General features: G+C 41.3%; 1 protein-coding gene across 2 annotated transcripts in view; it reads right to left on the bottom strand.

The window, feature by feature from the left end:
• Window positions 1-2598: 2598 nt before the first annotated feature.
• Window positions 2599-12928, bottom strand: part of eng (endoglin) — a 58843-nt gene continuing 48513 nt past the window's right edge. Inside the window, exons 12-15 of one of the 2 annotated variants that reach the window (XR_010800271.1) lie at window positions 8518-8625; window positions 8335-8418; window positions 7214-7261; window positions 6181-6263 (exon numbers count right to left, since the gene is read on the bottom strand). Coding sequence is in view for 1 of the 2 variants with exons in the window: in XM_066659501.1 (XP_066515598.1) it covers window positions 6145-6263; window positions 7214-7261; window positions 8518-8625 (275 nt within the window). In the remaining variant the exon portion in view is untranslated. Of the gene's footprint in view, window positions 6264-7213; window positions 7262-8334; window positions 8419-8517; window positions 8626-12928 lie in introns of both variants that reach the window. The other variant, XM_066659501.1, reaches the window with a different exon arrangement.

The raw sequence follows: 12928 nt of genomic DNA, 5'->3' as shown, positions 1-12928 counted from the left end.
GGAGGGGGCGCCAGTCCTTCACAGGGCGACACACACTCACACACTCACAGCTACAGACACTTTTGAGTCGCCAACACACCTACCAACATGTGTTTTGGACAATCACAAACCGCAGAACCCTGGAGCTGTGACTGTGACACTACCTGCTGCACCACCCTGCCGCCCTCAAATGATGTAGTAAACTAAAAATTCCCAAATATAAGTGTGCATCTTTTTCATTGGACAGCAATGATATACATATGCTGCCCTCTAGGTGACATCTTTTTCAGGGACTGACATTTTAACATCACAATACGGCAACAGCGTTGTGGATTCTGAGTCAACCTGAAGACAAGATCTGTGGCCTATTAAAAATATGCAAAAGATATAACAATGAGGGCCCTGTTCAGTTCCCCAGCTGGACATAATTGTTTTCAGATGTTTGTCTTTCAAACCAGGAATCGAAACATAGGTGCTTTTAAAACGAATGTTAAAGTAGCACCACAAATGTCTTAGGGACCTAAGCTGATGATTAGCAAAGGAACCAAATTGTGACATGTTTATGGGAATTTACAATAAACTAAACCAAATAAATTCAAGTTAAATTCAATTACAGCAGGTCAAATTCAGGCCAGAACTTCTCTCTTTTGTGTTTCTATTAAAGTTTCCCGTACTGTTTTTTTTTCTAGTTTTCTGGAACTGAGGTTCATAGAACACCCCAACGTATCAAATGAATAATACAAAATGATAGCCGCCCAAGTCTCTTTATTTGTCTTGGGCCTGTGCCTGTGTCCAGACATTTTCTGACTCTCTATCAGTGTGTAAAAGGGAAGAGCTGTCACTCAGACTGGACACACAGCACTGATTTCACTTTTTTTATCCTTGGGAAAAAGCCCCAGCTGTGATATTGTGCAGCTTGGGAGTTTATTCTGTTGTTATAAAGTAGGCATCATCTGGTAAAGCTCTGAGTAAAACTGCCACTGAGTTTCTGATATTAAGGTCATGACTTTTCCACCTTGTTTTAATCACAGACCGAACGCCTCAGAGTTGGCAAGAGACACGTCTCTGATGCTGCTGTTGTGCTGAGGGGGATTACTGCAATATCTGGCAGACCACCAGCTCTGATAGGGGTTACGGACAAGTCTTAAATACAAGTAGACTCCAGGGGTATTAAGTTGCTGTTGTGCATCCAGTAGGTTGCGAAATCATTGTAAATTGATTAAAACTATAAATCAGTGATGGATTTGTTTTGCACCGCGACCCTGAAATGGAGAAGCGGAGAAGAAAATGATGATGATGATGATGATTTGTTTTGCCTGAATATTTTAACATTATTACAATTATTTTTATTTTGATGCTTCAGCTTGAATAAAGCGAATTATGTCTAAAATAATTGTCTGATTTAATCCAAATTTACTTATTTTTTAACCATTTCTTATTAAGATAAAATGTCATTTTTTCCACTTTTAAAACCACTATATTTCAGAAAACAATGACGACACACTGCAATAGGTTCTTCATGTTGATGGAGAATGTGTTGTATATGTTTCTCTATGGCACCACAAAGATCCATGCTTTTGTAACAAGCTGGAAATATTGACAGTATAAAAACTACTTTCTTGCTGCTACACTAACCACAAACAACACATTAATTCATTATCTGTAACCCTTATCCAGTTCAGGGTCGCAGTGGGTCCAGAGCCTACCTGGAATCATTGGGCACAAGGCGGGAATACACCCTGGAGGGGGCGCCAGTCCTTCACAGGGCAACACACACACACACTTTCACTCACACCTATGGACACTTTTGAGTCGCCAATCCACCTACCAACGTGTGTTTTTGGACTATGGGAGGAAACCGGAGCACCCGGAGGAAACCCACGCAGACACGGGGAGAACACACCAACTCCTCACAGACAGTCACCCGGAGCGGGAATCGAACCCACAACCTCCAAGTTCCTGGAGCTGTGTGACTGTGACACCTACCTGCTGCACCACTGTGCTGTCCCTGATGAACAAATTCACAATGCCAATGTTTCTGTACAGAATACATGCTTCCATTTGGATCCATTGCCTTTAATAAAGAACTCTTATAAACCTCTTTGTCAAGAGAGCACAAGAATAATGTTATTTCCTGACAATAATAATGTTATGAAGAAAATCTCAACTGGTCAAGTTCATGTTTAAAAAACAATTGCCCCTGATCTTTTTTGTTTCTATGAATCTGAAATAAAATTTTGGAACATTTTTTAAATACATTCATAAATCGTCCTGAATGTAATTTATTAGATTTTATTCCACCAACAAAAATAAACGTTTTAAAAAAAAATTAAAATTTTAGCAAACATCGTTCGGGTTGATTGTAGATATAACTACACAGATCTGAAAACAGTACGTTTCATTAAGTCAAGGACATAACGAGTCCCAGATTTTCTTTTTTTATTCAAACCCTAACCTTAGCGTTAAAAGCATGATTCTTTTAAAACTGCAAAAATTAAATAAATAAACAAACACATGAATGAAAACGAAACCCAGGTTCACATAATATTCATTTGTTGAAGAGTGTTTCTGGAGTAAAGTCAATATTCAACAAACTCTCACTGTGAGATTAAAGGCGTTTGGAATAAAAACTTTTATTTTGAATTTTATAAGTGTAAATTCAACACTGGCAATTTTACTTGAAATGCTCCAAAGAAATGATGAACATTTGCATACACAGTATAAGCTTGAGTCGATATGAAACAAAACACTTTATGAACATGAAAAAACACAAGTACAGATTATTGCACAAATGCTCAAGTGGCATTTTCCTTTCATTTTCTGTTAAAAAATTCATGATATTAACCCTTTTCTGACCACTCTGCCTCTTCCACAATATCATTCACACATATAAACACATATACACATCAAACATCTGTGTTAAAAGAGCAGTAAATTCACATGAACCTGATCCTGTTCCTGTTGTAATACGAGCTACATGAAGAGGAGAGACTTGGTTCGGTTCATTTGGTTTTAACAGACCGGATTTGTTAATTTCATCGTCGTATTATCACGTCTGGAAGAAAACGTTAACACTTTAACTTTGAGATTTTGCCTCGCTGAGAATCCCCAGCTGCCGTTTAAATTTTAACGAATGGAACCATTACACTTTTAATCGAATTAATAGAGAGTTGCATTAACAAACAATAAAAAAAGCTTTATTCCATTTCTGATATTTTCTTATAACAGTGAAAGAGTGTTCATTTTAAAGGAAGCCCAGTTACTGCTGGCTAATATTTGAGTTATTTTACAAAATGTCTGACACAAAAAGGCCCAGGGAGGAAAGAACAAGTAACTTTACACAGTTTATAACAGGTTCACTGAGGCGGTACAACCGCTTATAAACCTCTATGTCATTTACATCACGAAGTCCTGCTTACACACACACAACAGATTTAATAATATGAACTTAACCAAGACGATTAAAACAATGATAAAACGAAAGTACATTAAGACAGTGACCTTAAGAGGACTGCTTTATTTCCAAACTGAAATTCAGATATTTTATATTTATATTTATTAGGTTTTCAGAAATCTTAAATGGAATAGTCTTGTGTTTTTCAGCCTGATCTCTTTCATCTCGCTTAAATAATATTCGTATGTATTTGGGATTGATTTGGGATTGATCAGAGACGGTGAAGACAAAACCGCAACCAACTTCTAAGACTGAACTCTTCTGGGTTGTGATTTGGGAAAAAAATTGAATTAAAAATGCTCTGACTTTTGCAAGTCAAAAAATTTGTGGGATACTTTCAGAAAATGTTTTTTTTTAACATTTTCATGGTTTTTATTGTTAAAAAAATTGTAATTTGACGGTAAAATTAAGCTTTAAATTTGTATAAAATGCATTTTCAGTGGAGATATTTGACCCTCATTCATGGACGAAATTGTATTATTTATCCTTTTTTCAGATTAATGATGTGGGAGGCGTCTTTAGAGACCCAACCTCATCACTCTGAAAACCATAGGGAGCATGTGGAACTAATTTGTCTCAATGTCTCAAATCATATGTAAATGGTCAGATATTCCACGTTTATTCACTGAATTCAGCAATTACCCACTGGTTCTGTTTTATTGCTGTCTGTGGTAATTGAGCGTTCAGAACTGAAGTCTGGCAGAGATTAGGTTGAAAAAAAAAGGACAATTCCTGTAATCAGGTTTTACAGATATGCATCTCATTCTCTGGTACTGAACAAAGTTTACAGTCATTTACAGTAGGACATACATATCATCACAATCAGACAAGAAACTGCATTTTTAGCGTTCTCGAATTGTCAGCCTCATTCAGAAGTAGCACACTTCAGAGTAAAGTGACCAGAGGAAGTGGTCCAAAAGATGTCAATTAAATTGAATTTATTTAATAACATTTTCATTAGATTTCAATAGAAATTGGCCAGTCTTTTTATTTCCTTCACGTGAAAAGTAACACTTTTGGAGAAGCTTTTTGTCTGACAGCGATGCTTTAGCGTACGTCTGGCACCATTCCTGCAGCAAAATATATTTCACAGAAAACAGTAAGAAAAGGAAAACTTACAAATAGCTACTTTTTGTTTTAATTCACTACATCAACCCATCGTCAAACAGACGCCAAACAATGGACATAAATTAAGAGGTAGCCTTTTCCCAAAGTTTTCCTTTAGATTGAGAGGCAGCCTTAAAAACATGTGAATCAGAACCTAGCTGTAATATTGATTTGATTTTTGTTTTGACTTTTTTTTCAATTGGCTTCTATAAAAAGTGCTGTTTTTACATTTCGAAAGCTTAAAAACTTACAAAACCACCTTAAAAGCTTGAGCTATAGCTGAGTCAGATTTTCCTGGGGTGTTTTTGAGCTGAGTTGAGTTGAGCAAACAAACAACACAGATCCTTTTGATGTCGATTTTTCCTTAGGACTTCAATGAGCTCAAAAATTTAAGGTGGACTGGAGACTGGGGTGTCACCTTAAAACAGCATTTTTTGTTTTTTTACATTGTGTGGCGTGAAGTATGCTGCCTCTGCATGTGCGACCTCAGACATTTCTGTGCTGTAATTGGCGGTGACAGAGGGGTAAACGCTTCGCCTTTTTAAGGCTCCCCTGAGTCGACCTCCAGGTCCCTGTTAGTTGTTTTTTTTTTTTTGGAGGAATCTTATTGTGCCTCCGTCCGAGAGGCGCAATCTGTCGAAAAGAATGCAATGAATTTCCTGTTAGTTCTTGGGGGATATGCTCTGTTTTTCCTGTCTCTGGGAGCTCTCTTTTTTCCATTCCTCCTTATTTTCCTGCTGACTTCCTGTCGCTGGGTGGCTGGAGAGGTGCGAGTTAAAAGTCCTGCTTCAGGTTTAACCCCTGCTGCCCACACGCCAAAAAAAAAAAGAAATAAAATAAAAGTCCCCACCCTCAGAGTGCTACAGTGTTTTGGTAGAGGGAGAGAGGAGGATGTAGAGTCGTGTGCAGAAATCTGAATGTCTCTGGTCATAATACATGGTTTTATTTGCATTTTCTAAGTGCTTTCAGTGTTTCTGACACTTCCTCTGGATGCATAGTCGTCCCTGGGGCCACAAGGGGGCACTAAGAAGGCCACAAATAAAATATGAAGAGCTTTGGCTCCAATAACTGTTTAATAACACATTACAAATACATGTAATAACAATGTAACTACATTTCCAGTTATCACACAGCTGTTTTATTTACTGTTAATGTACAACTATACACTTATTAGTCACTCCACACAATGCATAATCAGTGTGAACAAAACTGACTAAATGTACAACTTTATATTTGGCCGTAAATATAATAAATATTAGAATTTTAATTTTAGACATTTTCCCAATATTTTCATATTAATATTTAAGTTATCTTACAGATGTAGTGCTAAGAACCTTCCCCAATAATTCTTATTACTGTAGGTAGGTTGTTCCTGCCTGAGCTGGGAAGTGAACCCCAGTCCGCTGTGTGGAAGACGCTGTGTTATCCACTACGCTACCAAGGATGTGTCTCTGTTATATTTACCAAATTCAGCAGAACTGGGTCATATGACCAGGAATGCACAGATTTCTGCACACGGTCGTGTGGGTCCCTCTCTGGATGGATGGAGGTATGGAGGGTGGGGGCATTATTTTGGGGCACCAGGGCAGTATTTGGGGGCAGTTTTAGGCCATGCTGCTGGTAGGGGTGCTCTGAGTGCTGCTCATGCTGCCGTTAGCGCTGCTCTCAGACGGCGATGGATTTGTGGCCAGAGGCTGGCGTTTGGTCAGAGCACATGGACATCCTGAGAGAGAGAGAGAGAGAGAGAGAGAGAGAGAGAGAGAGAGAGAGAGAGAGAGAGAGAGAGAGAGAGAGAGAAACAAAACAGTTCAGTTCAGTTCAATTCCTCCCTTCCATTCCCTCATCTTCCTTCAACTCTGGTCCTAACCGTGCTTCCACTTCTGTGTTTGCCCTGAATAGTTGGCATATCTTCATTATTTCCTGAGTTATAGAAGCCAATGGGATAGTACTAATTGCAGCCTGGTGTGACTCTGCTGATAGAGGAGTCCCTGCACGTGCACCTTCACACAGAGTGAAATAAATCAGAGTCTATCAGAGACAGTTTCCCCTATCGCTGTAGAAATGATGCACAGGTCTTTCTTTTCAGTTGGGGGCACTGTGATTGTCTCAGAGTGAGCACAAGAGCTTACTCAGAGTTCGGAGCGGTCAGAGCTGACCACTATTGTGTTCAGGAACGATAATCCATTCCTGTGGATGTGCCCTGATGTTCACAACGACGTTTCTGACCCCAAGAAAATAAACATCTAGGAATGTCCTGTTTTGTTTGACCACAACATTCAACATCAGAGGACAGGACACAAAAAGGGCTGCTATTCTGGACGCGGCGGAAAGAGCTCCAGTGTTAAACCTTTATCTCTCAGAAGATGATTACAATATGAGCCTAAGACTAAGCACTTTATTTAATGACTTCTGTTTAGCTTCAAAGTCCAAAACCTCTTTCTGAAATCTGATTATTTTGATATATTTTTGAGAGCAGTCACAGCGGTCATTTGCCGTTATCCATATCATTTTTGTAATTAAATGTATGTAAACCTCAACAGGAGGCAGCAGTGCAGCAGAACGTTATAAAAGGAAACTCATAGTTTCCTCCCTGAGCAGATGCTAACGGGAAACGCTGGCACGGTTGGTGTTAACCACTGTGAGATGGTCATCCTGTCCCCTGCTGGTCTTTACCTGAGAGGAGGTTCCCTGAAGAGCCTAAACCCAGAGCAGCAGGATATCCTGAAACACGCAAAAACACACACGGGCTTTAGTAACTACACAATAATAACAGGCTTATAACCGCACATGTCTCTCTACAGGTAATGCCACTGGCTTTGAATGGGAATAACAGGCATAAACAGCACGGGCTGAGGATGATAATGATGATGATGATGATGACTGATAATTACAGTACTCTGACAACTCTGACCACAATGAATTCATCCTGAAATATGTACATCATTTAATTAGAAAATATTTGTATTAAATTCCAGCTTGTTCTTGGGATAGAGTTTTATATATATATCATCACGGTCTGATTAAAAACACGTATCTCCAAAAAGCTGACTGTTCAGGAGCAGGAAAAGAGTGTATTTCTCTGAGGGTCACAGTAAAAATAAACCACAGATAACACCATTTACACCCAGTACAGCTCAGAAATGTGAAAATATCTTTATTAGGAGCATGTTTTGTAAACAGCAAACACTGACAAACGTGGAGCCACGCCCACCTCCGTGTGACCACAGCCCTGCAGCGTATTCTCCTACAGAACTGCCGCTATGTATCTGTGTTTCAGCAAAAGCAGAGTGTATCATCACTAAACTAGATCTAAATCAGCTTATTTAATCCTTACTGTGATTAGTTATAGTCACACTGCTCTAATATTTCACGTGAGAAAACGTGAGATCAGTCGTTAGCTGTAGCACGGACACTCAGACAGCGCCGGGAGAACGAGGGAGGGGTACATGGTGTTGATGGACAGCTCTAGTAGCCAATGGAGAAACTAGTTAAAGAAGCTGTGATTTCTCAGCTGTTCATTGGTCATTCTGATATTAGCCGCTGTGAACAGACAGATTAACCCCACATTTAACACGTGGAAAAAGTGAGAACCACTGAAAAATGGAGATACGTGTTTTTCATCAGACAACGATGATATATATATGTTTTAAATTCATGTCAAAATGATGAACATATTTTAAATAAATGCATTTTATTTCCTGTCAGAGCAGCTTTTCTCAGAGCAAGGTGCACACTATAATCTCTTTTTAAATATAAAGAAGGCCATGATTTAAAAATGTTCACTGTTACTTAACTGTTTCATCTTATTTCTAGCGGCAAATCATCTCGCGGCTTGTTTAGGTCGCCCTCGCCACCCTTTAGGCCTCTTCCCTCATAAGCTAAAGGAGCAGAGATGACGCCTGCTCAAACACGCTACAAAACACGGCTTTCATCACAATTCGTTTTCTGAGAGTGAGGAGCGGACCCGGGTCCGGTACCTGTTCGGATCTTGATGAACCACAGCGCTCCGATGAGCAGGACCCCGATCACGAAGCCTCCGAAGGCGATGCCCAGGATGGACGGCAGGCCGAACTCAAAACACTGGTCTGAAACACAAACAACAATGACAAGAAGTTTTACTTTCATATGTATTACTTCTATTATTATTATAATAACATTGTTTACCACTTAACCATATATTAACTGTACTGTATAACAGCTATAAACAGGAAACTGACAGCAAGACTTTTTAATTTTACTCCATTTTAATTATTTTTAATTAAAAATAATTAAAGATAGAGTGTGGTGTGTTCTCCCTGTGTCTGCGTGGGTTTCCTCCGGGTGATTGTCTGTGAGGAGTGTGGTGTGTTCTCCCCATGTCCGCGCACATTTCGTCCGTAGAATTGAGTTAATGTGTGAGTGTGTGTCACCCTGTGAAGGACTGGCGCCCCCTTCAGGGTGTGTTCCTGCCTTGTGTCCAGTGATTCCAGGTAGGCTCTGGACGCACCGCTGCTCTGAACCGGATAAGGGTTACAGACAATGAATGAATGAATAATTAAAATTGCACAACAGACCATGTATTTTTGAGACATTGTTAGAAAGCATGAAGTCTTTTTCCACAATCTTCACTTCCATTTAGACATCAGTTATTTTGTCTAAATATTGCATGGGATTCTGTTTTAAATAATTTTTTTCATTTTTTATTGGTTTTTCAATGTGCCAAAAATCTCAGAAAACTAGGAACTTTACGATGAAAAGGAGGACCCCAGATGTGACTTGTTCAGAAAGACGTATTATGATTAGTATTTGTTGTAATTATAGTAATTACTGTGACGACCGGTGTCAAGAAGAAATATCCAGCTTCATTGCTGCCTTTAACTCTCTTTATTAAAACTCCCTGAAAAGAACATCAGAGAACAACGACAAGTGACAGGCAGCATGTGGGCGTGGCTTGTAAAGAGACTCAGCCAGAGCCTCACCAAAGCTGCAGTGTTTCACTCTGAGGGTGAGGCCTCAGACAAAACACAGTTCTTGCTACAAAGAAAGACCTAACAGACCCAAACACCAATAAACAATCTAAAAGCATCATATACATTACTCCCACCCTCACAGCACACAAATATATCCCCAAAACAAAACCCAAAACAAGCTGGGCCCGCAGTGCACACTGGGAGCTCTCCCTGAGTGTACCAAAGCCCCGCCCACAGCCATAACTCACAGTCTCAAGTTCATTTCACTCGTCCAAATTTCCTCTTCATTGGAGTAATGAAGAAAAGTTGAGTTGAGAGGCTGAAAACTCATAAAATCCAGTTGAAAAGTTTAGGTAAGTGACAAAAAACATTGCTGAACTATTTTTTTACACTGCATTAGTGGACAGCAGCATGTTTGTGTTTGTCCAGTAACTACCAGTCATCCCCAATCATAACATAGAGATGTGAGGAACATCTAGGGTGTTCCTTTTCAGCGTTTATCTACACAATGAGCAAGCTGTACTTCATAAACATTGTTACAACGTTGAACAAACCCTGCGAATGATGTCTGCGTCAACTATGTACAGACCCACACTGAAACCAGACTCTAAAGTTTTATTAGACATTGGTTTGAGTAGAGAATGTGAGCGGAGAGGACAGGGATAAAGGACACTGAGGAGCTCTGTTAAACATAGCTGTCTCCCATAAGACCTTGCGGTCTCTCCTGACCACTCACTCTCTGCTCTCGTCCAGGACAAACACGCAGCAAGGTGAAGGACGCTGCTGAGAGTGTGTTTTATTTTCCCGATGCAGCAGATTCCTCCGTTAAAGACACTATAAAAAAAAGGAGGCCTTGCCAATGACATCCTCTTTAATGTTGTAAACAGATCATATATCTCTCAGTCTGAGATTAGGGTTTCTTTTTTACATAGACATGACAATCGAGTGAGGTCCTCTCCTTTACAAAACGACTTAAAGTTTGCATGTTCTCATTAATATGGAGATCTAGAGCCCATCGTCAGTTCTCTGTGTGGTGCCTAAGTCTGAAAACATGGGATAAAACGAGCCGTGAGAGCGCAAAGAACGGAGAAGAAAGAGAACAGAGCGAAAACGGCTAAAAAACAGAGCTTCTGCTCCTCGCTCCTCACTGCTGTGCGCTCGGGGTCGGGGTGAACAGCGAGCGGCTCGTTATCATTTAAAGGAACAGGTGCTGAAAGCGGGCGTTCTGAACAGGGCTGTTTACACAGGGGGAGAACACTGCTGTGGGGCTTTGACCAAAGCAGGTCACAGAACTGTGTTCCACTGTGGAGAAGAGTATGTCTCCTTTAATGCAAAAAAAATATGTCTAGAAACGTAATATTCATGAAATGATTTCAAATTGAGGGCTATTAGAGATTTGGATCCAATTAAAGATGATTTCTTTTGGCAAGGGATGGTTTTTCCGAGCGTACATGCCTTTTCAACTCAAGCCGTCTCCAGAACAATGAGGGTCCGAGTGTTTATATAAAAACATGTTTCATAAACTGCAGAACAGCTCCCGGGGGCTTTGGGAAGAGTTGTTTTCCGGTTTCCGTGCTTCGTATCAGGTCCGATTTCTTTTACAGCAACAGCCCCTTTTACCCCTTTGTTTTTCCCCCAAAGAGAAGAAAAGGACGCAGCGGGTATTTGCTCGGAGCTGAGCAAACAGAGGCAGGAAGAGCTGGAGCAGGTGGCCGAGGGGAGATGAACTCCCAATCCCAGAAGCCCATCCACACAGGAAGGACACTGGAGGAGTCGCTTCCAGCCTAATGCCTCCATGCGTGCACACACACACACACACACACACACACACACATAAGCACACGAAAGCACTCTGCTACCTCTTAGCCTTATCCCAGTTTTGTTCCTAAGCCCTAAGCCTATGCTCAACCCTAAGCTTAAATTCCATCTAAACAGATTGTCTTTGTCCATCAGAAACAGCGCCCCCAGTGGACAGTGATGGTATAATAACCTAAACTTTTCTACATACTCATGCATTCAAATCTAAATTTCACTGTGTTTACACTCGTCTTCTGTTCTGTTCTGTTCCTGCCGTGGTTCAGTTCTGTTCAGTGGTCAGTGAGATTCCACCCCTGTCCGAACACGTCTGGAGGCCAGAAAGTGCAAAAACAAAAGCCGGGATTCAAACGTAGCGCCAGAGCGATGAAGCCACGTCCTTCTCCTGCGGCTAAAATTGAGAAAGTGGCCGGAAAAAATAAGCCGGCCGCCAAGAGGACAGGGGTTTTGTGAGAGTTGCAAAAACACGACCCCAGGTCAGGCCTCTTTCCCTCTGTGTTGTGTCAGGAGGTCTTTTCTTTTTTATGGCGCAGAGTGAAATATAATGGGCTTCCCTCCTGGCTGAGGAATGCGTGGCTCATTCCTGACTCATCTGCTCAGGACTCTCTCTCTCTCTCTCTCTCTCTGTGTGTGTGTCTGTCTGCCTCTATCTCTCTCGCCCCTCTCTTTGAAGAGCAACACCTTCCCCTCTTTGTGCGTGCCGGACAATAGCAGCCATTGCCACGAGTTCGGACGGCCACGCGCACCGGACCTCGGACACAATAAATCCCCCACTGACTCGTTATTTCTGATTGCGGCCACAAGGTCAGCTAGCAGGCCTTCCTATAAAACATGAACACACACGCACACACACACACACTCACATACGTCCTGACTACATCTCCATGGCGACGGTTTACGTCAGTGACCACACTGACGGCGAGTCTGAGATATTTCATTCTGGACAGAGCTTGAGGTTCAAGACAATGAGGTGTCATCCTGTTGTTGGAGCTTCTTCTTTGTCCAGAACCACACTCGTTCTTTCCTCGCGTGCGGTCAGGACTGTGTCATCTACACACTGAATAACCACAGCGTCAGGGCGTCAGACATGGCTCACTATTCACTATTCCCTACATCACTCACTATACAGGGAACTGAACTCAGTAGTGAGAATAGTGAACGACTTCAGTCACTGCCTCATATGTTTTTATTTTACTAAACAATGCAGTGCACTATGGGTATCCAATATCCACTAGTGCACATGGGGCGTACACTGCTTTTGAGTGCACTGAAAATTGTCTATGCTTTCGGACACTATTCGACTCTGCACGGCTCTACATGTTTTTCAGTCCCTGGTCCCTGGTCGCATTTCCATTACCACAGCTTCCCCACTAAATGTACCATAGGTTGCTCTGCACACTTCATTAGACCCCTCTCTCCTTGTTCCTCAGCGCTCAGGACCCTCACAGAGCAGGTGTGATGTGGTGGTGGATCATTCTCAGCGCTGCAGTGACACTGACGTGGTGGTGGTGTGTTAGTGTGTGTTGTGCTGGTGTAGAGTGGATCAGACACAGCAGTGACTGCTGGAGTTTTTAAAACCCATCCATCGACCAAAAACATCCAGCCGACAGTGCCCTGTGTCACT

Source organism: Hoplias malabaricus, chromosome 2 (genome assembly GCF_029633855.1).
Source record: "Hoplias malabaricus isolate fHopMal1 chromosome 2, fHopMal1.hap1, whole genome shotgun sequence".
In the NCBI taxonomy this organism is placed as follows: Eukaryota; Metazoa; Chordata; class Actinopteri; order Characiformes; family Erythrinidae; genus Hoplias; species Hoplias malabaricus.
Note: the sequence above shows the minus strand (reverse complement) of the source record. Positions and strands in the feature narration are given on the sequence as shown.